We start from the raw sequence: 25,432 nt of genomic DNA on the forward strand, positions 1-25,432 counted from the left end.
GAAGTGCTGAGGAGAGGATGGAGGAGAGGATGGCTGTGGCCTGGAGGCAGAATCCTCTCCCCACTCTTCGTGCAGTGAAGGGATGTGAGCGTCCTGCTCGGCCGAGCTCTTCTCTTTCCTGTCCTACATTAACCCTTCCTCTGCTGCAGCCCCATCCTGCAGCACCTGCTCCTGGGTTTTTCAGTCTGAGGCTGGAAAATACAGCCAGGACTGGAGCTTCTGAGCCAAGCCTGGTGCTCAGGAAGGTGCATTCCTGACTTCTCATGGTGTCTGTGTGCTCAGTCTGACAAACAGCGATTCAAAACCTCTTTGCGGTGTTATTTTGAAACCTTTTTTGGTGCCTGAATGAGCTGGATGCGGAGCCATTAAGAATGTGAGGGGTGGCAGAGACGAGCAGGGATGAGCAGCCACGTTCCTGGTTCCTCTCTCAGCCCTCCCTTTATTTATTTTATTTTTAGCCCTGCTCGTGGTGAGGGTGAGGTGGGCAGGAGCTGCTTGGGCAGACGCAGCGCTGGGTCAGCGGTTCCGCGGGGGCAGCAGTTGCCAAGACTTCAGCCCATGCTGAATTTTTATTTTCATTAATTTGAACGTCAGCAACTGTCATTGGTGAAGGAGGTAAAATTAGCTCACGATTCACCTCCCTCCTTGGTATCCATAATAGACTCCCAGGACTGTGCTTTTGAAGCAGGGAAGGGAGGGGAGGAGGGAAGAGTCACACAAAAGACAAATGAGCTGTTTGGATGGATTCTTTTTTCCCTCCCCAGTCAGAAATGTTAATTGACTTGGCCCGAGCTCAGCTGAGGGAGGGGAAGGAGAAGCACTCAGCTTTGCTCTGAATGGGGTTGTTTGAGGCTCTGCAGTGGTGCCGGTGGGATGGAGGGATGGGAGGAAAAACCTGGAGCTCTTTGGGGCTGCAGCTGGGCTGTGCTGCCCTGGGGCTGCAGCCTGACCCATGTGAGCCCCCGAGGGAGCCCCATCCCTGGGGGCTCTGGGGCCGGTGTGTCCCCCCCTCTTCTGGAACTTGGATCCCTGATCCCTTTCTAGCCATCGCCCCTCCAGAGGAGTCAGGGATCGATAGCAGGGCCATGAGCTTTGTGCTCCCGAGCCTCCCGCTGTGCCAGTCACTGCCAGAGTGCCAGAGGCAGTGGCAGGGGGGAGCATCCCCATCACCACAATCCCCTGTGGTGAGCTGTGCCAGGACTGTGCTACTCTGGGGTGCCAGGCTGGGCACTGCAGGTGCTACCAGCTCCGGCAGTGCCAGGGTTGGGTGCCCAGAGCCAGGAGCTGTCCCTGGCCCGTCAGCCCATGTCTGTTCCCGTGGCAGGAGCGCTCAGGTAAGCAGCCACAAGGCAGTGATTGGGAGCTGTGGCAGCTCTGGGAGCCATTGGGAGGGATCCGGGGGGCAGATCCGGAGGGAATCGATCTCACATGTAACCCAAGATGCATCCCCCCATCCCTTCCCATCTCTGGCAGTGGCCAGGGATGATGTGGCAAGGCACAGGGGTCCGAGGTGGGACCCCCACTGTGCTCCTTCAGAGGAGAAGCAGCTCTCCCACCAGTCCTGCGTGTCCCCCCCAGCTCCCAGCAGTGGAGTGATCGTTGGCGCAAGCGGAGCTGACGTCCCGCCCGGCCTTGGCGGAGAAAGGATTGAGCATCCTTTAAAGAAAATTATACATAATCGTCTTACAGCCTTTGCTTCCACTCAAACCTCTGAGTCATAACTGAAGGGCCCTGGAGCGTGACGTTCCTGCTGGAAGGAAATTGCCTCGGCTGGATCCGGTGGGGGGGAGCCAGGAGCCTGATAAAGCCTCTCCTCAGCCCTGCGTTGGGCTGGGGGCTGCGCCGTGTGCCCGCTGGGAGCCCCCAGGGATGCTCTGCAGCCACATCCCTCTGTCACTCCCCGGCTGAAGGGACGTGACCCAAGTCCCGGCTGTGGCAGCAGGAGATGCCTCTGGAAATGGCTCTTCACCCGCTCTGCTGAGTCACAGGGAGCTGAGGAGGGAGAGGGGCTGATGACACCCATCAGGGTGTTCCCTCGGGACGGTGACACACCTGAGCCCCGGCCCTGCCGGGAAGGGGCTGTGCTGCCCCGTTCTGGAAACACACCCAGCCCCTGGGTACCCCAAAGTTGGTGCCTGGGGCTGGGACCTGCAGAGAAGGCAGGAGGAAGAGGAGTGACCTCATCCACTGCTGCCCCTCTCCTCCCCGGAGGAGCCAGGCTGCTGCCTGGGGTCTGGGGAAGGGCACACAGACAGTCCAGGGAGGAGGGGACACCGTGTCTGTGTGCTGGGGACCAGCATCTGCTGTGTGCTGGGGGAACAGGGGCCAAACCCGTCCTCGAGGGGAGCAGGGAGGGAGGTGCAGTCTCAGGCTCCCAACCTTGCACATGCCAGGTTCAGGATCTCTCCCCTGTGCTCCTCGAAGGAGGAGCAGGTTCAGGTTTCCCGCAGGAGCAGGATCCATCGTGGGCGCTGGGAAGGGGATGCTCCTTGAGGGGCTGCTGCCACATCTCACCGTGGCCGTTCCCTTGCAGGACAGGTGCCTGAGGAGGAGGCCGGGCAGAACGGGCAGAGCCGCGGCAAGGGGCTGCCCAAGGCCGTGTGCATGAACGGGACGGAGCCGGGGCAGCTGAGCACCAGGGCCAAGGGCGAGCGCCGGGCCAGCGCCTCCTCCAACCCCTCCCGCAAGGCCTGCTCCGCCAGCAGCAAGATCCGCAAGCTCTCCACCTGCAAGCAGCAGTGAGCTCTGCCCAGGTACTGCAGGGGCACCCCAGGGGTCTCTGCCTGAGGGATGGGGAGGGGGACATCCGAGCCTGCCCCAGCCACGGGCAGCAGGAGGGAGTGGAGGGCTGTTTCGTAGTCTGGGTCCTGAGCATCCCTCTGCAGAGTCCCTGGTACCCAAGGTCTGGACTCCCTGTGGTGCTGGGGGTGCAGAGCCCAGGGGGGACTCCCCATGCCCTGCTCTGCCTGCCTGGCTCTGCTCTATTCTGGCCTGTTGTGTGAGAGGTGCTGTCATGGTCTCTCTCCCCTCCTGGGCTGTGGCCAGGCTGCGTCATGACACCCCCTTTCCCTGGCGCCAGGCTCCCCCTGCCCTGCTCCCGGCCTCACCACCCACCCGGATTTGGGGAGCACAGAGGAGCTGGGCTGCAGAGGGATGCTGAGCTCCAGGGTGTCCCCAGAGAGGCCCCCATGGGACCTGCCCCCAGTCCAGGAGGTGGCCCAGTCACCCATGGCCAGGCCACTGCCGTGCCCAAGCCCCTTCCAGGGGAAGCTGAGCCCACTCCCTGCTTCCCCCCCTCCTTCCGGCTCCTTCCTCCCCATCTCCAAGCCCTGTCCCCTCCTTCCCACCCCTCATTCATAACGGAGCCAGCAGTGACTCATGTTCAGCCTCATCCGCCCCCGGCCTCATGCTCGTCACGGCGCTGCTGGGGCTGAGCTCTGTTATCTCCTGGATCACGACCAGCTTTGTGGTGTGAAAAAAGCCCGAAATAAAAGCCGGATCCTCCCCCTGCAGCTGTCAGAGGCCCGTGGCAGCTCCATCTTTAATTCATGGGGGCAGTGAGTCACCTGCGGGGAGTCGGCGCAGCCGGAGCTTGGGATGGGGCTCTCCGGACCTGCTGCTCCTCCTGCCCCTTCCCCGCTCCGCTGCTGCTGGAAGGGGAAGCTCCGTGTGGGCTGCCCAATCCTGGCTGGGTCACTGCCCTCCTTAGCCCAGAAACCTTTGGAAGGAAGGGAATGTTCCCCTCCTTGGCATCCATGACATTCCTTGGCAGCGTTTTCTCCTCGGGGTTTTGCTTTGGGCAGGTCTGGGCTCACCTGGCTGAGGGATCACGAGCTGTGGGAGCACCCAAAACCTTCCAGGGGCAGCTCAGGGACCCCAGGCCCCTCTGCCTCTGCAGGGACCCCAGGCCCCTTGCTCCCATCCCGGGGTGCCAGAGGGAGCCCCGGGGCAGGGCAGGAGCAGAGCCAGCACCCCAAACTGGGCACCCCCTGCCCTCCCTAATGCCCTTCTCTCTGTTCTCCCCACAGCGTCCCCAGGCCCCGGGCCAGCCTGCGTCCCCCTCCTCGCCCCAGCTCTGCCTCTCTCCTGGGACTGGACTGTGCTTGCGATCCAAAAGGAAACCAGAGGAAACCAACCAAGGAGCCCCCCTTCCCTCCCCGCGCCCCCTGCTCCGGCCAGCGCCAGGACACGAAGCTGCAGTGGCCGGACCTTCCCCTCTGGACACCTGGAAGTTGAACTCTGCAGCTGCCAGGACGCTGCCCCCCTCCCCCCCAATCACTCTTTGCCAATCAAGACACTGATTCTGTTTTTAATTTTGCGATGGGAAGGGAGGGATGAGGGGTCGGGGGGGTGGGACCCTCCCCCTCCCCCCTGCCGGGCCCCCCCCCCGGCCATGTAGAGTCGTGCAAAGCCATTGCCGTGCACTTTATGTTTTAGACTACTGTTATATATTATATATTTTCCTCTTTTTTTTTTTCTTTTTTTGTTTTGTTTTGTTTATATTTGCGGTATATTTAGAGATTCCTACACATCGTGATGTGTTAAAATAAACCAGATGAGGAAAAAAAACAAAAAAAACCAAACAAAACCAACAGGTATTAAGACAAAGCAGAACTCTATTACACCTGCATGCTGCACGGGGGCTCGGAGGGGCTCGGAAGGGAACAGGGCCCAGGAAGGGCTCAGAGCTTGGGAGGAATCTGGGCTCGGAAGGGATCGGGGCACTGGCAGCCACTTGGCTTTTTTTCTGCCTTTTTTTTTTTTTTTTTTGCTTTTTTTTCCCCCCTTTTTTTTTCCCCTTCTTTTTTTTTTTTTCTCTTTTTTTTTCTTTTTTAAAGAAAAATAAAGTGAAAACAGCAGGTGGGTTTCATGTCCTTCCTCCTGCAGCAGGCGGGGTCAGGGGCACGACCAGCCCCTCTTCCTCCTTTTCCTTTTGGAAGGGCACGGCCCCCCCAGGCAAACCCTACACTTGTGGGGCAATGCCAGGTCCGGAGCCCCCCCGCTCCCCCAAGAGGCACCATCCCGGGGGGGGGAAGAATGTAAGAAAAGAGCTCAGAGACGTCACAGTTGGTTGGTTTTGGTATTTCTCCTTTGTTTATAGACTTAAAAACGCGGAGATGATGGAGGGAGGGCTTTGGGCAGAGCCTGTGCAGAGGGAAGGGGCAACCCGGCCTCTACTCGCATGCAATGGGGGTTTGGGGGGGCCCTGCCTGTCCCCCCCCCGCTGCCGAGTCCCAGGTGACGCAGCTGGGGCTGGGCTGGGGCAGTTTCTTTTTTTTTCTCTTTTTCACCCATCCTTTGAAACACAAATAAAAACCCAATAAAAAGCAAACACACCCCTCCCCCCGGAGCAGCCGCCGCCTCTGTAAAAATCAATAAATATCCTCGAGCCCCCACTGAGCTCCTGGGGTGGTGGGGGGCACTGGGGGTCACCCACAGCAAACACTGGGGACCCCCTGCTCTGCTCTCACCCTGTACCCTGGGCCGAGGGGGGAGCACCAGGGGCAGGCACCAGGCAGCCCCCACCCCTCCGGGGGGTATTTTTGGGGTCCCCAGGGCTGATCCTGACCCCCCCCAGCCCTTAGGCTGCCACTGTGGGGCCCCCCCGCAGGAGGTGCTTGAGCCCCTCAAGAATCCCCCTGGCCCAGGCCTCCTGCTTCCAGTTTAGATCCCAGGCTCCCTGCAGATCGTGGAGGGGGTTTGGGATTGAGGAGGTGACTCCCCCCTCCCCAAACTGCCCCCTGGCCGGGGCGGCACCGCAGCATCCCCCGGAGCGGGAACACCCAGCTCCGGCCCCTTCCTGGCGGGGACATTCCCGGCCGGACGAGAGGCTTATTGCTTGTAAAACCACGGAGAGAGGGGAGAGCGGAGGTGCCACGGGGGCTCAGCGGGGTTGGGGGGTTCAGCAAAGTCCCTTAGCGCTGACCCCCGGCCAACGCTCGGCTTCTCCTCCGCGCCCCGACCCCCGGGGCTCTCTCAGTCCGGGCCCTCGCTCCCGGGCCGGGGGGCTCGGCCACCCCGCGCTACCGGACCCCCGCGGTGGGGGTACAGCCAGGGGCCCCCACGTGCTCTCCTGGCCTTCCCGGGCCGGGACATCCTTCCCGCACCGGGCACCCCGTGCCGGCAGCAGGAGGGGATGGAGCCCCCGAACCCTTGGTGGGGGCTGAGCCCCCCTGTGCCGGGGTCTCTCCCCCTCACGCTGGGCCTAGACCGGGCTGTGGTCGGGGGGGGCATCACTGGCCGCCACGGCCACCGTGCGCTCGGGGGTCTCTCTCTCTCCCGCTTTCCTAAGGTGCCCATACAGCCGCTCCTCCAGGCCGCCGGCGATCTTGTCCATCAGCTCCGAGCTGGAGCCCAGCCCCAAGCATCTCCCGGGGCCGGGGCAGTCATCGTCCTCAGGGGGCTCGGAGCCAGCCTTGGGCTCGGGGGCTGCCTCTCCGGGCTCCTCCACGATCACCTGGATCTCGGGGTCAGGCAGCGCCGGGGCAGGAGGGACCCCATCGGCCGCCTCGGCCGCCTCCTCATCGCCGGCGCTGACGATGCGGGGCAGGGGGCTGTGGAACCGGGCGTCCAGGGGGTAATTGGCGCTGTCGCCGCGGCGCAGGGGCGTCCGGTGCCGCTCCAGCGCCGGGTACCGCACGCCGGGGTCGCTGAATTGCTTCGTGTGCTGCCACTGCTTGCGCAGGTGGGTGCGGGAGCGGTGCTTCCCCCGCAGCGGCGACTCGTCGAACTGGGGGTCGTGGCGCACGAAGGCGTTGAACAGCGCGTCCGTCTTCTCGTCGATGCTGTAGTCCCGCCGGGGCAGCCCCTCCCGCCCCGGGAACATCTGCCCGTACGGGGACCAGGCCAGGGGGCTGTGGGGACGGAGGTGGCTCCCACCCGCTGCGCCCAGGGTCGTGCTCCCCCCCTCCTCCTCTTCCTCCTCTTCTTCCTCCTCCTCCTCCTCCTCCTCCGGCTCCCGGCCCTCGAAGCTCTCGAAGATCGTTCCTTTCCGCCCGGCGCTGGTGAAGCAAATGCGCTTCTCGGAGGCCGTCTGGTCCTTGGGGGGACCCTCCTCGCCCCCCCGGCTGGGCGCCTCGATGGAGGCGTAGCCACTGTCCATCTGCAGCAGCTTGCGCGTGCCGGGCTCCGACTCCTCCGACTTGGGCCGACCCCAGAACTTCTCCTCGGGGCCTTCAGCCTCATCCAGGGAAGGGGAGGGGCAGGGGGGCAAGCCGCTGGCGGAGGAGACGCTGTCCCCGCCGTCGCTGCGCACCGAGTCCTGGTCGTTGCTGCGCTCGGAGGCCGCGTACAGCTCCAGCGAGGCGCGCAGGCTCCAGATGTCGTGGTAGGCGCTGGGCTGCTCGGGGACGCCGGACTCGCCGGGGCTGCCCGCGCCCCCCTCGCCCGGCTCTAGCCTGCGAGCACCACCCCGGTGTCACGTCAGGGACCGGACAGACCCCGCAGGCAGCGGGCAGGGATGTGCCCGCCCGGCCCCTGCAGGCTCCACAGCGGTTCCATGGTGCCACCCGGTCCCCCATGCTGTCCCCACCACCGTGCCCGCGCCCCAACCCAACCTCCCCATCACCAGCCTCCCGCAGACCCCTCACCCCAGACCCGGTTGCCCCACCAGAGCCGCAGAGGTGGGAGCTCCCCATGCCCAGGGCAGCGTGGGGTCCCTCGGTGACTTCCCGGTGCCCGGCTCACCCATCCCCGTCCCCTCTTATCTACTGAAAAATACCTGCCGAGAGAGGGTGGGGGGCTGGCGGGGGAGGGCAGGAAGGGGCCCCCCGCGGGGTGGAAGGCCACGTCGTCCGTGTGGGCAATGTACTGGATGATGTCGGTCTGATGGGGGTCCCGGTCCTCCTGGTCCATGCTCTCGCTGGCCGCCCGCTGCCTCTGGAACTGCCGACGCTTGGGGGACCCTGGGGGGCGCAGGGCAGGGCTGGGGGGACAAACCCAACCAGCACCGCCAGACCCCCACCCACACATGTCCACCCACCCTGCACAGCCCCGTGGGGCCCCCACTGCCCCCCACCTCTGGTGTCCAGGCTGGACGCCCTCTGGGTGCTCTCCAGCTTCCACTTCTTGATCCTGAAGTAGGGGCTGGCCCCATCCAGGCTGGCGTGGCGACGCAGGCGAGTGAAGAACTGCAGGACGGTGCCCTGGGGGGGGGTCGGGGGGATCTCCCCGGGGCCGGCACTGCCCACCCCAGCCGCCTTCCCGCTCCTGGGTGCTGCTGTGAACTGGGGGTGTGGGGGGGGCCGTGAGTGCCCGCTCGGTCCCACGCATGCCCCCCCAGCCCCGCCGCATCCCACTCGGCTCCTTTGTCTGCTCCGCAGAGCTGGGCCGCAGCAGATGCACAAATGTCCCCCGGGGCAGGGACAAGGCAGGGGGGGGCAGAGCCTGTTTCTAGCTGGATGCCCACATCTCTCCCTGGCACGGAGTGGGGGGGGAAGGGATGGGATCTGGGGGAACAGGGAGGGAGCGGGACAGGACCCTTGGGGCTGCGCAGGCTGGGAGCCCCTTCCCCTGCCAAGTCCCGGCCCCCTGCTCCAGCACTCACCGAGGGGCCCTCCCCGGAGTTGGAGGAGGTGGACGGGCTGGCCTCCGTGAAGCTGGTGTCCACGGTGGAGTTGTAGGTGTCCCCGGGCAGGGCAGAGCTGGGGCCCACGGCATGGCTGGGGAGCACTGGCCGAGGCAGGGCCCCCGCGGGGGGCTGCAAGGCAGAGCACGCTCAGGGGGTCTGCATGAGGGTGGGGACCAGGAGGGGCCCCTGCACCCCAGGGCCTCCTGTCTCCACTTCCAGCAAGGCCCTGAGATTCCCACCCTGGGCCCAGCGGTGCCTCCCTGGGGTGCTGTAGGATGCCTGGCTCCCCATGTCCCACCTGTCCCTCCGGCGCTGGGGGCTCACCTGGAAGATGGCGAGACCAGGCTTGGGCGGGGGCAGGCGGGGGGTCATGGCCAGGCTGTTCTCGCTGGACTCGCACTCGTGGATGGTGACAATCTTGAGGGCAGGCGGTGGGAGGTGCAGGTGGGTCAGGCGGGCGTTCTTCAGGTGATGGAAGTCCCCCTCTGTCAGTGTGTACCTGCGGGACAGCCAGGTCAGGAGGGGCAGCCCTGGCCCTCCTGTCCCACCCCTCAGCCCAGAGCTTCACCTCCTCCCCTTCTCCTGGGTCTTCTTGCCCTGGTCAAAGAGCGCGGCCTCGTTGAAGGAGACACGCCGGGCAGTGGAGGAGCTGGAGGACAGGAACCGCTCGCTCTCCGCATCCCGGTAGCTGGAGGATGACAGGCACTCGGGGTCCTCTGCTTTGCCGGTGATATCTGTGGAGAAGGGGGTCAGCAACCAGCTCCCCCACCGTGGTGCACCCCGGCTTCCCCACCTGAGGCTTGGCAAACTTGCTGCATTGAGGCTGCACCCATGGCCTCAATGCCAGCCTGGAATTCCCTGCTCCCGGCTGCCAGTCCCACTCCACAGCCAGGGATGGATAATGGAGAGTACAAGGGGTGTGTGGTGGTCATTGCTGCGAGGCTGGCGGCTGCACCTTGGGAGGGGAGGGCCCAGGAGCTGCCTCACTGCCCTCCCCAGAACTTGGGATGCCGCTGGGGGGGTCAGCGCTGCACTCGGGTCACTCACCCTGCGCTGGCTGCGAGTCATCCAGGTAAGTGGTGTTGGTTTTCTCGGGGTCATCGCTGGCTCTGCGAGGGAAGGAGGATCAGAGGTGTCCGGCCCAGCCTCCCCGACCCTCCTCGCGGTACCACACACCCCGTAGAGAGTGGCATCACCCCTAGCCCACCTGGAGTGCCGGCGGTCGGCCTCGCAGCAGCGGCGGCAGATGATCAGGATGCCCGAGAGCAGGACCAAGGTGCCCCCGATGAAGATGGAGAGCAGGGCGAGGAGCAGCACGTACCCATCCTGGGGGGACACCTCGCCGGGCACCGCCTGCCCGGGCCCGAGGAGCTGAGCCGCGGGGACGCGCTGGGAGACCCCAGCCCACCCCAAATCTGCCCCCACTGCGCTGACGCCAGCGCTGCTCCCCAGAGCCGCCGCGCCTCCCCCCCCACCCCCCCGCCGCCCCCGGGCCCTGCCTGCACCAAGGCAACGGCAGCCGGGGGGGCTGAGCCGCCCGCGGCCCCCGCGCCAAGCGGGAGTGGGAACGGGGATGGGGACGGCGACAGGGCCCCCAGTCGTTCCCCGCCGCGGGGGTCCGTGCTCACTCCCCCTGCCCGGGGCAGAGGGGCTGATCTGACAGCAGCCTCCAGGCCCTTGGACCCCAAGCACCCAGAGCATCCCAGCGGTGCACGAAGAGCTGTCACCCACGCCCAGCGCTGGCAGAGCAAGAGGTGACAGAGGGGCTGCTGCTGTCCCCATCCGAGCGAAGACGCCAGCCCCAGGGCAGCCACGAGAACCCCACAGCTCCCAACATGCATCCCCCCCTCCCGCGGGACCCCGAGGCTGGCGACGTGGGGAGGCGCGGCAGGGACAGGCAGGTCTCACCGTGGCGCTCTCGGTCGCGTTGTCCCAGGGTGTTGGGTCATCGCTCATGGTCTGTCCCGGCCCGAGCGTGTCCTGGGGCGGGGGGAGACAGAGGGAGGCACCGGCCGGGACGGCGGGGCCGGGCCGGGGGCGGCGGCGGCGGCTCCTGCCCGGCCCCTGCCCGGCACCGCGGTGCGGAGCTGCCGGGAGGGACCGGGAGGGAGGGACCGGGATGGAGAGATGGAGGGAGGGACCGGGATGGAGGGATGAAGGGAGGGTGTGCTCAGGGGAAGGATGAACGGATGGAGGGTGTGGTCAGGAGGGAAGCAGGGATGGACGGATGGAGGGATGGGGAGGAGGGGGCAGAACCGCTGCCCCTCCCCAGGGAGCCCCTCACCCCCGCCGGGCACAGCCACCCCCCGCGCCGAGCCCTCGGACTCGCGTGGGCACAGCCCCCGGCCCCGCGGAGAACGGCTGCGGTCCCCACGCCCGGCTGGGGCCGGAGCCGCCAAACAGTGGCTGGTGCTGGTGGCCAGAGCTGGCCCGGGGGGAGAAGTCCCTGCCCCGGATCCGGGGTGACGCCGCGCTGCCGTCCCCGGGGCCCAAACGCAGCCCCAGCCCCGCTGCCGGGGGACCCCCTGCCCGCGGAAGGTCGGGGGGAGCCGCGCTGGGGGCACCCGGCAGGGACGGGGGGCAGGTGGCCGCCCCACAGCTCGTGGCGTGGGTGTCGCCGGAGCGCGACGGGTGACGCTCGTGAGTCATCCCGAGAGCGGCTCCGTCACCGGGCTGTCCGCGCGGGGGGGACACCGAGGGGCCGGGGGGACCGGGCCGAGCTCCTGAGGACCGAGAGCCGCGGGGGACAGGGGTCCCACATCCCTCCGCGGAATCGGCCCTGCGGCCTTTGGGGACCCGGCGGGGACCTCGTCACCCTCCCGCGTGTCCGACCCTTCCCGGGGGCTGCCGAGCTCCAGCTCCCGCTGCGAGGCCGTGTGTCCCCTCCGTGTGTCCCCTCCGTGTGTCCCCTCCGTGTGTCCCCAGGCTGCTGAAGGGGCTGAGCCTGAGCTGGGTGGGCGATGCTGTTGGGGACCCCCGGAGCGGGCAGGGGTGGGCACTTGGAAGCCGCTCAAAATTAGGTCAGTTGAAAATGTGAATGGAGCCCGTGAAGGGGTGGGGACTGTCACTCGTGGGGACAGCGCAGGGGTAGCCGTGTCGCAGCTGGCAGTGAGGGATGGTCACGGGTCGGGGTATGAACCCCTTGGAGGATTATCGGGGTGTTGGGGGCCTCCCGAGGCAGAGAACCCCCTGCCCACACTGCCCCTCGGGCATCTCCAAGCTGGTGGGATGCAGCACGAGGTGAGGGGACCCATCCCGCGACCCCCGAGACAGGGAGGGGGGAGGTCCCGCTTCCGACCACATGGGGGGATCCCGGCAGAGGGGCTGCGGCTCCACGCGGGATGGGCGCCCCACGGGCGAGATCCTTGCGGGGCACCCTCAGGCCCGAGGCGGGGGGCGCGGGGCGCCGGGGGGAGCGGGAAGAATGTTCCTCCTGTTCCCCATCATGGAGGAATCCCGTCTCCATGGCGACCCGGCAGGAACAGGACGGCCATTGTCTGGAGGAGGGGGCCGGTCCCCGGGCTGTCCCCCCGGGAGGGGGGGGGGGGACACGGGGCGGGTCCTGGGGTCGCCACCAGTGCCCAGGGCGGAGGCTCGGGGGCCGGGGACCCCGATGGTGCCGCGCCCCCGCACGTGGGAGGGGGCGCGGGGGGCGGGCCGGGGCTGTGCCCCACGCGTGTGTGCGACCCACGGGGTCCGGCTGGGCCGGGGTTGGGCTGGGGGTGTGGCGGGGACCCGCTCTGCCCCCTGTGACTGCAGCCCCGCGCCCCAGCCCGGTGACGGGGATGCAGTCAGGGATGTGGGGCGGGGATGGAGGCAAGGATGCGGGATGCAGGCAGGGATGCGGGATGCAGGCAGGGATGTGTGGCAGGGACGGAGACAGGAATGCAAGATGAGGGATGCGGGCAGGGATGTGGGGCAGGGATGTGGGACAGGGATAAGGGATGCAGGCAGAGCTGCTGAGAAGGCTGCCGACAGGGCTGGTGACAGCGAGGCAGGAGCCCCCGGGACCTCCACGCGCGGTAGGGAACGTTGGCCTCCCCTCGGCCGGGCCGGTTCCCTGTGTCGCGATAGGGGCTGTCGCGAGGCGGCGGAGCCAGACACTCACCTACAACCGAGACCGGGGCTCCATCGCCGCCGCTGCGCTCGGTGCGGCGGGGCGGCCCCGGGATTTATGAATGAACCGGAGCCGCCCCCGCGCGGCGCGGGCGTCACGTGGGGACAGGGGCTGCCCCAGCCCTGCCTGCACCAGCCCTGCCTGTCCCCCCACTGCACCCCCCTGCTCCTCTGCCTGCCCCACAGCCCTGCCTGTGCTTCTGCCTGCGCCTCCTCCCGCACCCCTGCCTGCACCTCTGCCTGTACCCCTGCTTTTATTCCTGCCTGCTCCAGCCCTGGCCGCACTCCTGCTTGCATCCCTGCCTGCACCAGCCCTGCCAACACCAGCCCTGCCTACACCCCTGCCTGCACACCTGTCTGTACCACCCCTACCTGCATCCCTGCCTGCACCAGCCCTTCTTGTATCCCTGCCTGCATCCCTGCCTGTACCACTCCTGCCTGTACCCCTGCCTGCCCCATAGCCCTGCCTGCATCCCCGTCCCACCTCCCTGTCTCCCTCCCTGCCCCGGAGCCCCCGAGCCGCTGGGGCACGGCCGGACCGGGGGCCGGGGGTGCTGCGGCCCCTCGGTGCGGGCGGAGCGGGGCCCCCCCCGCCCGGCACCACGACACACGGCAGGCGGGGAGACTACAACTCCCATAAGGCTATGCGGTGCAGCATGACGCTTTTCCTCCGCCGGGCGGCGCGCGGGGTGCGCTGGGAGCTGTGGTCCGGCGCCGTCCCGGCCTGCCTCGCGCCGCCGCCGCCGCCATGGCCGCGATGTTCTGCGCCCGCCGCCTCCTCCGCCTCGCCCGCCCCGCGCTGCCGCTGCCCCCCGCCCGTGGCTATGCCGAGCCCGCCGGCGGCCCCGCCGCCATGGCCTTCACCTTCGCCTCGCCCACACAGGTAGGCCCGCCCCGGTGCCGGTGTCCCCGCCGCCACCTCCTCTCCCGGTGCCCGCTGAGGGCCTGGGGCGGGCGGGGCGCGGCCGGTGCTGCCGCCCCCGCGGGGCTGTCCGTGCCCGGGGGCTCTGCGGTCCCCGGAGTCCGGCCGGGCTGTCACGGGGCTGTCACCGGGCTGACCTTGGCCCTGACCTCGGGCCTTGCCCGCCTGCCCCGGGCGCTCGGTCCCCGCCGCAGCGCTCCCGGGGCCTGCCCGAGGCCGGTTCAGCCCTTCCAGCCCCGCTGCTGGACCCGCTGTGCCTGCCAGGCCCGGCCCCGCCGCAGCGCCGCCGGCCCGGAGCGGTACCCGGCCGGTCCGCCCCCGCCGGGCCCGGGGCTGTCCCCGGGGCAGGGCGCGGGCTGGCGCTGGGGACAGGGACAGCCCGGCAGCGTGGGCCGGAGCGGGGACGGCAGCTCAGGGCTCCCCACGCGCTTCCCAGGCTGCTCCCGGCTGTGCCGGCGCCTCTCGCCCACTCCCGACTCCGTGTCTCCATGAGCCGCCTCCCCGCCGTGCCCCTGGGAGCTGGGAACGCTTCCCCACTGCCTTTGCCAGGACCTCTCCTCCGGAGCCCGGCTCTGCTCCCACCCCGTGCAGGTGCAGCCTGCCCTGGGCACACCTGGGCGTGCCGAACCTGCCAGGAGCTGGGAGCTGGGCTGCTCCCTCGGGATGGGCTCTTCCCTGGGCTCTGCAGAGCCGCCACTCTTCATCCCTCCCATCCCTGGTGACCGTGCCCCTTTGCCCTCTTCATGCAGGTGTTCTACAACGGTGCCAGTGTGAAGCAGGTAGATGTGCCCACGCTGACCGGCTCCTTTGGCATCCTGGCATCCCACGTCCCCACGCTCCAGGTGCTCCGGCCGGGCGTTGTCACAGTCCACGCCGAGGATGGGACGGCCACCAAGTACTTTGGTGAGCGAGGCAGGAGGAGCTGGGCGGGAAAGGTGTGCGTGGGGATGGTGTTCTTGGCGCTTTCACAAGGGAGGCTCTGCCCATCCGGGTGTGGCCTGGTGCACTTCCAGGGATTTCTGCTTTCCCAGCCTGCCAGGGGCTCCTGGAAGCTGCTCTGGGAACCGTGGGCTGGGGTCAGGTCTTGGTTCTGCTCAGGCTTTCTGGGAGCATCCCCTGCTCCAGCTTCCCATGGGATGGGAGCCGAATTCCTGAATGTGGGAGTCCCTGGAAATGTGACAGGAGGGGGCCAAGGGTTTGTTTTGGGAAAGGATGGTGAGGATGCCAAGGCTGACCCACCCCACATTGTGCCTTGCAGTGAGCAGCGGCTCTGTCAGTGTCCACGCCGACTCCACAGTGCAGGTGCTGGCAGAGGAGGCAGTGACCATGGACATGCTGGACCTGGCTGTGAGTACTCAGAGATTGTGGCCAGCCCTGGGCTCCCTCCCTGGAGGGGATTTGCCCCCCTTCTCTGCTCTGGGGTGCTTGTCTTGGGAGCTTCCTGTGCCCAGAACCCAGGGTTGTGTCTGACCCCCACTACCTTTTGGGATCAGAGGCTTGGGGCTCCTCCTTGGTGAACTCTCTGGAGAGAGGGAGCTCTGCAGTCATAAATCTCCATGCTATTTCCCACCCCTTGGACAGACACTGACCTTGTCCCCACCCCCAGAACAGCTTTTCCCTGCTGATAAGGTGTCTGGAGCCAGCACAGCTGTGTCTGTAGCTCTCTGGGGCTCCCAAGTCAGTGGGTCCTTGGCATCCATGTGAAGGGCCAGTGGCTGCAGGGGAGGAAGGGAGGGAGGGAAGGACAGTCCCCTGTCCTGCACTGTCTCCCAATGACACACGTTCCTTGTGCCCTCATGTCCAGACGGCGAAATCCAACCTGGAGAAAGCTGTGTCAGAGATGGCAGCAGCATCCGATGAAGCTGCTAAAGCAGAAGCTCAGATTAAGGTAGAAGCTAATGAAGCCCTGGTTAAGGCTCTGGAGTAAATCCAGGTGAGGCTCACCTGCAGCCTGGCAGAGCACCCAGACCTGCTCTAGGGCCTGCCGGGCTGGGCAAGAGGATCTGCCTGACTTTTGGGGAGCAGTGACACCACAGCTGTCACTTGCCAGGGTCAGGCCTCAGCTCTGGGGGGGCTCCTGGGGGTCTCTGGCCCAGAGCTGACCTGGGACTGCAAGATGGCAGTGGGGCTTGGGGCTGGGCTGGGTTGGGCTGTGGCACCGTGGGGTCCAACCCTGACACTGTGGGGTCCAGCCCAGCCCTCAGGGTCCAGCCCATCTGTCACACTGGAGTTCAGCCCTGACAAGGGTGGGTGGACAGTGCTGGGACAGACTGGGAGCTGCAGTGACTGCTGGGGCCTCGCTGGTGCCCCGGGGCCTCGCTGGTGCCCCGGGTCCCCACTGGGACTGGCCATGCCTGGGGACAACTCGGGGGCAGAGGGGGGATGCTGGGCCCCACAGAGAGAGAGAGTACGTGGCCTCTGCCCCACATGCTCCCACTAAAGACAAACAGCTTAAGTCTCAGGGGAGGTGAGGCCAGGCTCTTACCTTGTGGCCTCTTTTTGCTCTGCCCTGCTCAGACTGTGCCTCATCCCTTCCCTTCCCACGTGCTGGCAGTTGGGAACTGCTGCACCGTGTGGGGCTGTGAGTCACTGACAGCCTCCAACGGGCTCAGCCTGGAGCACAGGAGGGCACCAGCTCCTGCTCTCTCCTGCTCTCTGGTCCGGGTGCTCTTTGATCCCTCTGAGCCGGTGGCTCGTGTTTACTCACAGCAGTTGAGCAGCTGGAGTGGGGCCAAGCCCTGGGATTGGGATCCATGGCCCAGCCGAGCTCACCCCACGCTAACCTGACCCCACTTTGTGTTTTGTAGGAATCCCATTGTGGATGCAGAACTCCCAGCCTGTCCCTGTTCTGCTCCCTGGTTGTACAGTTGGAACGGGACAAATGGAAGTGGAGAAATGATTCTGATCAATTAAAAGGAAATGTGACCCCCTCTCATGGCACGTCGCCTTCTTTCCAGGCAGCAATTGCAGCCGGAGCCAGGAGCAGCTCCCAGCTCCTGCCCCAAGGCAGATTCACCCTGGGAAGGGGTCCCCAGCACTGCCCTGGGGTTTGGCTGGGCATTCCCCAGGGGAGATTCACCCCCAGGAGGTTCATCAGACAGGTTTATAACCCCCTCCCTGTATTCCAGCCACCTCCATCTCCAGTAACCACTTGGACAGTGGGATTTCAGCAGCACAGGAGGAGCACAGGTCTGGTCCAGAGCCGTTGTGTCCCAACTCCAGTTCTGCCTCAGCCTCCCGGCTCCAGCGCTGCAGGAATCCACGCCAGCCTGGCTGTTCCGGCACGGTGCTTCTCACAGCTGGACAGCAGCTGCCGGCCTCTGCCCCATCCCCTGCTGCTGCCAGTGGCACTTCCCCTGCTCCTGGAGACGGGCTTGGTGTGGAGAGGGAAGCAGATGCATGGTGGGAATCTTTCCTGCTTCCGTTCATGCTGGGGGTGGCTGGAGCCGCTCTGCTGAGCTCGGGGCGAGCTGGGTGCAGCCCTCTCTGAGGAGGCCACCTGGGGTTCCTCAGGGCTCCTCACAGCCCAGGAAAGCAGGAAGGGCTCGCCGGGCCACGGCGCCGCTGGGAAGGGGCGGGTTTGGGCAAGGGGATGGCTCTGCCTGTGCCAGGCATCCGGGATGTGTGTCCTGTGTGTCCCTGCTGCACCAGCTGCTGCCGGGCCCCTCGCTCCGTGCCACCCTCCCACGCCTTCCCAGAGGGATTTTGGGTTTCCACTGCTGTGCAGAGCTTCCGTTCCTCCCTCTGCGTCGCTCTAATCCCCTTTTGCCCGCAGTGTTCCAGCCCGGGAAGGCGTGTTGGCTGCCTGTGAGGTCAGCGCTCGCCGCTCCGGCCTCCCGCGGGCCCCGTGTGGCTCCCGCCGCTCCGTGCTTGGAGCAGGGCACAGCTATTTTTGGCGCTGCCACCCAGGATGTAATCTTGGCTGCCTCCTCTTCTCACCGCCACCTCCTCCCCCTCCTCTCGTTCACTCTGTCTTTCTCTCCCCCCCCTTCACAAGTGATCAAAAATAGAGCCTGTGGTGTTAAATTTCTCACTCTGTGGCTTATTAAAAGCCTCCGAGTGCCTGACGCGGAGCCTATTTGAAGCTCAGCCGACTTCCAGCTCCTGAGCTGCTCTAGTGCCTTTTCCCCTTCCCCTCTCGTTCCCTTTTTTTTTTTTCCTGAAAGGTCAGACATTGCACCGAGCATGAGCAAAGCTTCAGAGTCAGAGCTGTGCTAATTAAAACATCTTGGGAATTACTGGGGCCGGCCGGCTCCCTTCCCTCTGCTGCTGCACCTCTCTGTCCCCAGCTGCTATTTCGGCTGCGTGAGCCTCCCCCGGCACACGCAGCCGCGCTGACGGAAGGTGGCTGCCTTGGGTTTTTCATCTAATGGAAGAGCGTTGGCGAGGCCGGGAAGCTGGGGAAACGGCCAGCTGCTATTTTTAGGATGGGAAAAAAGTGTCTCCGTCAGCGTCCTCTCACCAGCTCTTCCCACTGCCTCCCGCCAGCGCCGGGGGAGCTGGGCGGGGGGGGGCTGAGGAATCCGGTCCTGCCCCCCTCGCAGGGTGCCCTTGGCCGGGTGTTCCACGGCCTGACGCCTGCTGGGACTTGTAGGCTGCGTTTGGGGGGAGCAGTGAGGGGCCCTTCCACGTCCAGAGACCGTGGGGATGGGGGCCTTATGGGTGCAAGGACAAGGCTTTGTCCTGAGCCAGGACGGGAGCAGCACTGGGCAGGGACTGTGGGTGCCTGGCTGGCGGCATCATAGCCCTGCTCACCCTGAGCTGCACTTTTGGGGGTGCAGGGCCTGTGTGGATGATTCCCTGTGCTCCTCCACGCTCCCAGCCCAGCCTGCTCCCTGCAGGGACGCCCCCCACCTCTGCCTCCGGCCCTTCCCCTCCCTGCTCGTTATCTGGCTCTGCAGAGCCACGTTCTCCTCCTCCCCTGGCTCCCGCTGCCCACGCCGGAGCCACCATCAGTCACATCCTGCTGGATGCCATGAAAATGGTCTGACTCGGTGCAGGAGATGTGTGGCTGCGGCTGCTCCAGAGGCAGAGCCCTTTCCTGCTCCCGGTTCTCTGTGCAGGTGCTGCAGGGATGAGCCCAGCTTGGGGGAAGGCAGGGAGGTGTGGATCATGATGTGAATCAGCAGGTGACTCTCCCTCCTCCCTACACCAGCCTGGTGTCACAGTGTGACACCAGTGTGGCACTTTCCTGTCCCTGGAGTGCTGGCACCTGCCTTGGGCCACGGCAGCCTCTATCCGTGGTTTCTGCCTCTTTTTGGGGTGGTGGGTGCCGAGGTGCCCCTGCCTTTGGGTCCCTGCCTCTGCTGGGGCCATCCAGGACCGGGAGCATCAGTACAATGTGGTGGAGTTATTCCCGGGAGCCTGGGACCTGTTTGCCTCCGGCTTTGGGCTGGGGCGTGGTGGGTATGAGAGGGGAAGGGCTGCCCGGAACGTGGTGGGAGCGGGGGCAGGGCTGGTGTTGTCCCCCCTCCTCCCCTTCCACCCAGGGCTCTCGCCCATGACTCGCATCCTCTGCTGCCAGATGGAGGGTGGGGAGCGGGGCCGGGAGCGCTCGGAAAGTGAAGCATCACGGATTCTGCCGGCGGCGTCGCTTCTCCGGGGGATGATTTCCGAGACGGGCCGGGCTCTGCCAGGCCAAATCTCCCGGTGCTGGCGGCCCTCCCTGCGTTTGGCCGCGTGGCATTTCCCCGTCCCACCCAGTCCCGAATACAGGCGAAAGGTTCCAGCTCTCCTCTCTCTGCAGGAAAAACAACCCCAAACCCCACCGCAGCCCCAGGAAGCCCCGCTCCCGCCGGGCTGACTCATCCGGCAGAGCCGCCCCTTTCCCTGCCCAAACCTTGGCGCGTTGGGGATCCTGCCTGGCCCTGCTCGGGATCCTGCCTGTCCCAGCTGCTGCCCGCACCATCGGTGCCCACCCTGCAGCATCAGGCTGGGGGTACAGAGGCTGCCCCCCATCCCTCACACTACCAGGGGCTGCAGGATGTGGCAGCAACTCCCCGAAGTCTGGGGACCCCCGGGGTGCCGGGCAGCTCCCTGCCTGTCCCCAAGGCTCTGCAGCACCTGGGTGCAGACCTGGCCCTCTCCCACCCCCAGGCCTGTGGGTGCTGCCGCTGGCCCCGGCGTGGGAAGGTCAGTGGAGGCTCCACACGCTGCCAGCACAGCCCGGAGTGTCCTTGGGCCACGCTGCCCTTGGGCGGCTCGAAGGCCAAATCCTCACAGCTTCCTTAGAATGGGGAGGGGGGGGAGGGGGGGGGGAGCTGCTGTAATGATTAACCCGCCCGCGTTAATCGTTCCGGCCGGCAGCCTTTTTCCTCTGGGTTTCCAGCTCTGGAAAATGCTCCTTTTCCGACGCCCTCCCACGCACGTGGCCCCGCGGAGGGAGCTTGGCACAGCTCAGGGAAAACCCTGTGGGCAGGAGCAGGACCTGGCTCGGGGTCTGGCACCGGGATCTGTCCTGGTGGGGCCCCTCGGTCCCGGTTCTGGGGGCGCTTTTCCTGCAGATGGTGGCGGAGCCGTGGGGAGCGTCACCCCGGCGGCCTCACCCCCAAAATCCGGGCACAAGAGCGAGCGCCGGCAGGCGTTGAGGAGGGCGGGTGTTGCAGCCAGCACGACAGAGCTTGTCATGCTGCTCCCGGGCCAGCAGCCCCGGAGCGCCGCGCCAGCCACGCGGCAAACCTTGGCCCGGGGCGCGTTCTCTCGTGGGGAAACTGAGGCACAGATGGGGAAAGCCACTTGCAGGCTGGGGAGAGTGGGAACGGGACATGGGAATCTCAGACCCTGCTGCTGTGCTTGGCGATTCCACCCCTGTGGGGGAGCCCCTCGGGAGCTGCCGGAGTCAGGCAGGGGGCGGCGGGGGCGGCGCGTTGCCCTGGGGGTCCCAGGTGCCTTGGCAGGGGCTCGGTGCCCTGTGACCGCGGGCACGGCTCTCGCTCGGGGTGGCCTTGGCGGCCACTCGCACTCGGCTCTGCTGGAGGTGGCCCAAAGCCGTGGGGGGCCGGAGGGGGTGCGTGGCCCTGTGCTGGGGGTTCCAGCAAAGCCCCCTCCCAACTGCCTCCCGGCCACGGCCATGACCCACGCGGGGCAGGGGGAGCCCGGGGAGGAAGCGGCTGCCAGCTGGGCTCCACGCCGGCTACAAAGGCGGCCCAGAGAGCCCAGCGGAATGAGGTGGCACTCGTCCAGGTTCCCACGGTGGCCCTGGTGCAGAAAATACACCCGGAGCTGGTGGCGGTTGCCACAGCGATGGGCTGGGTGCCATGCCGTGGAGGGGGGCATGACCCCGGACCCAGGTGTGCCGGCACGGGACCCCGGTGCAGGGCGGTGGGAGCTCCGTGGGGTGGTGGAGCCGGGCGCTGGCAGGGACCAAAGGCTCCTGCCCCGGCTCCCGCTGCCCCCGCCCGCCTTTGATGTGCCGGGACTTCGCCCTTGGTAAAGCTGGGAGGTTCCCAAGGAGTTCCCAGCTGGATCCTGGCATCCAGCACCCAGGTGCCCGGTGCAAGCCCCCCGTGAGCCATGGGGCTCCATCCGCCGCTCGTTTCCCTTTGCCCCGCTGCAGCCGGGGGCTTGGAGCCCCCGCGGGCTGCCCAGTTCCTGGCGGGGCCGGGAGGAAGCGGCTGCAGCTGGTCCCGGTGCTGGGGCTCTTCCTGGAGGGGCTGGCGCCGGGGTGGGGCTTGGGGTGGAGAGGGAAAGCCGGGGGGCCCGGGGCCGCTGCCCTCCAGGATGCCCCGGCATGCGGCAGGGAGGGGACGGCAGCGCTTCCATCCCCATTCCCTCAAAGGCCACCCCTCCGCCGGGTATAAATAGCAGGATTGAGGCCTGGCGTGACACTGGAGTCACTTCTGCCACCACCACCTTGGGTGTCCCCCTCCCCCCCCGCCCCGCCGGACCTCAATGGGGTCATTGTGCGCCGCGGTCCCGCAGGGCACGTCCTGAGCAGCTGCTGGGCCTGACCCCGCCTGCCTCCCCCACGCGTCGGGGGGCACCGGTGGGGCTCGGGGGTGGCACCGGTGGGGCTCGGGGGTGCCCCCGCGGGGTCCCACGCAGGGTGGGGGCACAAACCCTCCGCTCGCCCTCCCCTCAGCAGGCGAGGGCCAGGCGCGGGTGGGCGATGGCTTCTCGTCTTCCCCGTCCCCACCTGGCCGTGCCGGCCCTGCTGTCCCCTCCCTGCCCGGGCAGCGCCGGCAGCTGCTGTGGGCTAATGACGGGGTGTGCCCGCCCGCCCCGGGCTCCGAGCGGCGCGGGAGGCTCCTGCCACCCAGCAAGACGGGGCCAGCCGGGCGCGGAGCTTTGCTGCCGCAGCCGGCGCGGCCACACCTGTGTGGGCTGAGCGGACCCCGCTCCCACCCGGCACCTGCCCGGCCCAACCAGCTCCTTCGCGTCCCGGCCGCCCGCGGACAGGCCGCTGCAGGCAGGGCCCCCCGGGCCAGGCAGGTGCAGGAGGCAGGAACACCCGGAGCGCTGGGGGCACGCTGGGGGCCTGCAGGAGCCGGAGCTCCGGGTGCCCGGGAGCTCTGGGGACTGGAGGGGCTGTGAGCCCAGTTGTGCCCGGTGGGATGTCCCCGTCCCTGCTGTCCCCTCCTCGTTTCCCCACATTGTGTCCCCCGTCCGGCTCCACATCCTGTCTTGGCAGATGCGCCGCGGCCCCGACCCCGGCCGGCTGCAGCCCCTGTGTCTCGTGTGCCAGGTAGGGCACCCCAAAGTTGCAGGGTCCTGCCAGGGGGCTGCAAAATGCCTCCCCCCAGTTCCTGCAGGCTCCTGGGGGGGCGTGGGAGGGGCAGCATCTCCTGTGGGTAGGAACCCATCGACAGGGACAGATGTGAAGTGCTGCAGCCGCCTGCGGATGTGAGTGGGTGGGTTCTGGGCAGGGCTGCCTCCCGCGGGCCAGCACCGGCCCAGGTGGCCACGGGCTCCGATGGAGCTGAAGGCTCTTTGGGGAGCCCAAGGTTTAATGAGGAGCTGTCGGACTCTCTCTGATCCTTCCGCCCATTATCTAATCGGAGCAGTGCATTTAAAGGCCACAGTGCAGGTGAGTCACTTCCCCAGCCGGTGCCTCAGTTTCCCCACAGGTCCGGCGCTGGGATGAGCTGAGCCCGGCTCCTCACAGCGTGGCTCGGCGCTGGGGAATGCGGCACAGTGGGTCCGGCCCAGGGCTGGATTCCTCCCTTGGCTCCTTGTGACACACCTGGACCCCGGGCATGGAAACTCCCTTGAGCCCCCCAACCTGGGCAGGGGGCCCCCTCCAGCCGGAGAGTCCGGAGTGCTGGGACATCCCGACACCGGCGTGTCTGGAAGTGCTGGGCGGGGGCACCCACACTCCACACACAGCAGCTTGGTGGCACCCGGCCCATGCCAGCGCCACACAGGGTCCAGCTCTTTTCCCTGTCAGGATTTCCTGCTGCTGTTCCCAGAATGGGCCGTGGCCTTGCATCCGTGGGGTGATCCCGCACAGCCGTCAGCCGGGAACCCATCAGCACCGGTGCCAGGCACGGGAGAGGCAGCAGCACCAGCGATGCCCCGGTAGCCCCCCCGGTGCTGGGAGGGCCGGGCAGGCGGCTTCATCACCGTAAACAGGAACTGCGGCCGCGGGGGAGCGCGGGGGGCCGGGAAGGGAGGGGGAGCCTGCGCCCATGGCCGGGGTGTGGGAACGTGGGTGTGGGAGCGTGGGCGGGGGTGCAACACCCACCGGGGCCGAGCGAGCCCGCGGGAGTGTGTGCACACACACGGAGCTCGTGTGCCGGTGTGCGGGGTGAGCGTGTGTGGCTGTGCCCACGCGTGTGCCCGTTCGGGGTGAAGGCGTTGCACTTGGGTGTGAAGGGACAAGGCCAGGAGGAAGTGCCTCCTCCCATCCCCATCCCGCCCGAGTCGAGGTTTCATGGGGCACATCCTGCCTGCATGGATCCTGTTCCTCCTTCCCGGTTTTGGGGGTCAGGGGGTGCCAGCCCTGCAGAAGGGCAGGGACAGCACTGGGCCCACACCGGGGCTGTGTCTGCCCCATCCCGTGCTGGGCTGGGGGAGCTGCCAGCCCCCCACCGACCCCCCAAGGCGATGGAGGGTGGAGAGGTGCCCGCGGCCCCGCGCTGGCACCGCAGTCCCCGCCCAGGCGAGGTTCCCGCATTCCTGAGGCGGCTCCGAGGGGAGCCAGGGGCAGGCGCGGGGCGGGAATGCCGCGGCGCTGAGTGTGCGCCCGAGTGTCAGCGCGTGGGGCAGCCCGGCGGGACACCCGCCCCACGGCCCCCTCGCTCCCCCACCGGGCACCAGGATCCCTGCTGGCATCACCCCCGGCTCTGGGCACGGGCTCGGGATCCATCCCATATGGTTCTGCCACCCTGTGTGCGGGCATTCCCAGGACTGGGGATGACGCCTCACAGGGCGAGCCCACGGTGAGATCAGAGGGCTGGAGGGTGATGGGATGGGTTGGGATAGGGTGGGATAGGATGGGATGGGATAGGGTGGGATTGGATACGGTGGAATAGGGAGTTACTTTCCCTCGTGTTTACAAGCCTGGGTCACTCCAGGAACAAGGTTCAGTGTGTATCCAAAGAGGCTCCCAAAATCCTGAGTCCTTCCCCTCCCCAAGGCTGGCAACTTGCTTTAAGCATTTATAATAATAATAATGATAATAACAACAATAATAACACCGTCAACAACAGCTGAGCTGTCAGCTGACTCCTGGAGCCGGGATTTAAAGCAAACCAAGAAATGTGGCAGCGTCTGGGAAACAGCCGCTGGCGCTGAGGGAGGGCTGTGGGGGGCCAGGGGGCACAGGGGGCATGGGAGGTGTGGGGGATCAGGGCTCTGGTGCCTCTTGGTCGCAGCAGGCAGGGTGTCTGTGCCCTGGGTCTTCTCACCCTGACAGTTTCCCCCCCTGTGTTTCCAGGGCTCCCCAGGCACAGGAGCCAAGTCCTGCCCTATTTGGGGGGCCTCGGCCCCTGGCCTGTGCCCAGGGGAGTGTCCCATTGGTGGGCACAAGCTGGCAGCGTGTGCCCATGGTACTGATGGAACCACCAGGACCTCTCCTGACTGGAATTCTGTGACTGCCAAAATTGCCACACCAGCACCAGCACACGGCTGGGGGCAGGATGGGGTTCAGGGGGCACCAGGGCTGTGGGGGCAGAGGGACAGAGGACATGGAGCAGGACAGGAGGTGGCCAGGGATGGGGTGCACAGTTCCCCTTGCTCATCCCATCACGACTCCAGGATGAATCAGGGCTGGGGCCTGAAGCTCTGCTTGCCCCCAGCTGAGGGGGCCATGGGCAGGGAGGCGGCGAGGCCAGGGGCTGGGAGCCACTGGGATGGGAGCAGGGACTGGAGTTCAGCGTCCTGAAGGGGCCCGTGAGCTCAGGGAGCCCAGAATAGCCCTGGCCTCACCGTGGCAGCAGGGCCACGGCCCAGCACAGCCAAGTATGGTTTCACACCTGGGCGCTGCTAAATCCAGAGGGATTCGCCATCCTTCCCGGGGCCAGGGCCAGGTGGGTGACAGCCTCTGGTGACTCCCCCCAGCCCCAGCCTCCCGCAAGAGCCGACTCACCCTGGGGTCTGGCCTGAGCCATCCAGCCTGTGCTGGGGTCCCCCTGCTCACCGTGTGCCCAGCCCCCCAAGACGGGCTGCCTGAGTCACTCCAGGGGTGACTTCATCCCTGGGACTCCCCAGGGCCGAGGCCAGAGTGGTGGGCAGAGCCCCTGGGAGTGTGGGGTGCCTCAGAGCCAGGGCATGGCGAGTGAGGCCAGGCAGGGCCACTGGCTCCGGCTGCATCGGGCTGGCAGCTGGAGTGTCCCCAGGCTGTGACGCCCGGACACTCTGCCAAAGGCCACCAGGACACGTCCCCG

At 66.9% G+C, this 25,432-nt stretch overlaps 3 protein-coding genes across 5 annotated transcripts in view; 2 read left to right on the forward strand and 1 right to left on the reverse strand.

Moving 5' to 3' along the window:
* The window catches only part of STK11 (serine/threonine kinase 11), a 33,866-nt gene extending 29,288 nt beyond the window's left edge, over positions 1-4,578 (forward strand). For all 3 annotated transcript variants that reach the window (XM_032092699.1, XM_032092702.1, XM_032092701.1), the window contains 2 exons: positions 2,534-2,753; positions 4,029-4,578. In XM_032092699.1, coding sequence (XP_031948590.1) covers positions 2,534-2,742 — 209 coding nt within the window. In that variant the 3' untranslated portion in view covers positions 2,743-2,753; positions 4,029-4,578. The remainder of the gene's footprint in view (positions 1-2,533; positions 2,754-4,028) is intronic.
* Positions 4,579-5,066: 488 nt separating this feature from the next.
* On the reverse strand, positions 5,067-12,830 carry CBARP (CACN subunit beta associated regulatory protein). The gene is made up of 10 exons (XM_032092680.1): positions 12,678-12,830; positions 10,478-10,549; positions 9,777-9,922; positions 9,617-9,678; positions 9,138-9,303; positions 8,894-9,068; positions 8,546-8,698; positions 8,018-8,225; positions 7,721-7,904; positions 5,067-7,397 (listed from the first exon to the last, which is right to left on the reverse strand). The coding sequence occupies exons 2-10, from the start codon at positions 10,523-10,525 to the stop codon at positions 6,206-6,208; spliced, it is 2,334 nt and encodes a 777-aa protein (XP_031948571.1). The 5' UTR covers positions 10,526-10,549; positions 12,678-12,830; the 3' UTR covers positions 5,067-6,205.
* Positions 12,831-13,400: 570 nt separating this feature from the next.
* On the forward strand, positions 13,401-16,542 carry ATP5F1D (ATP synthase F1 subunit delta). The gene is made up of 5 exons (XM_032092710.1): positions 13,401-13,568; positions 14,357-14,510; positions 14,866-14,954; positions 15,412-15,540; positions 16,415-16,542. The coding sequence occupies exons 1-4, from the start codon at positions 13,434-13,436 to the stop codon at positions 15,532-15,534; spliced, it is 501 nt and encodes a 166-aa protein (XP_031948601.1). The 5' UTR covers positions 13,401-13,433; the 3' UTR covers positions 15,535-15,540; positions 16,415-16,542.
* The last annotated feature ends 8,890 nt before the right edge of the window (positions 16,543-25,432 follow it).

The sequence above is a fragment of the Corvus moneduloides genome, chromosome 28, assembly GCF_009650955.1.
Source record: "Corvus moneduloides isolate bCorMon1 chromosome 28, bCorMon1.pri, whole genome shotgun sequence".
Classification (NCBI taxonomy): Eukaryota; Metazoa; Chordata; class Aves; order Passeriformes; family Corvidae; genus Corvus; species Corvus moneduloides.

Bases quoted from the DNA above. Each gene is read 5' to 3' on its own strand.
- CBARP (XM_032092680.1), bottom strand. From the start codon at position 10,525: ATGAGCGATGACCCAACACCCTGGGACAACGCGACCGAGAGCGCCACG. The intron at 9,069-9,137 runs GTGAAGCTCTGG...GCTGTCCCGCAG, and splicing joins ACCCAGGAGAAGGGGAGGAG to GTACACACTGACAGAGGGGG. The intron at 7,398-7,720 runs GTATTTTTCAGT...TGGTGCTCGCAG, and splicing joins CCCCCACCCTCTCTCGGCAG to GCTAGAGCCGGGCGAGGGGG.
- ATP5F1D (XM_032092710.1), top strand. From the start codon at position 13,434: ATGGCCGCGATGTTCTGCGCCCGCCGCCTCCTCCGCCTCGCCCGCCCC. The intron at 13,569-14,356 runs GTAGGCCCGCCC...CTCTTCATGCAG, and splicing joins CCTTCGCCTCGCCCACACAG to GTGTTCTACAACGGTGCCAG. The intron at 14,955-15,411 runs GTGAGTACTCAG...CCTCATGTCCAG, and splicing joins TGGACATGCTGGACCTGGCT to ACGGCGAAATCCAACCTGGA.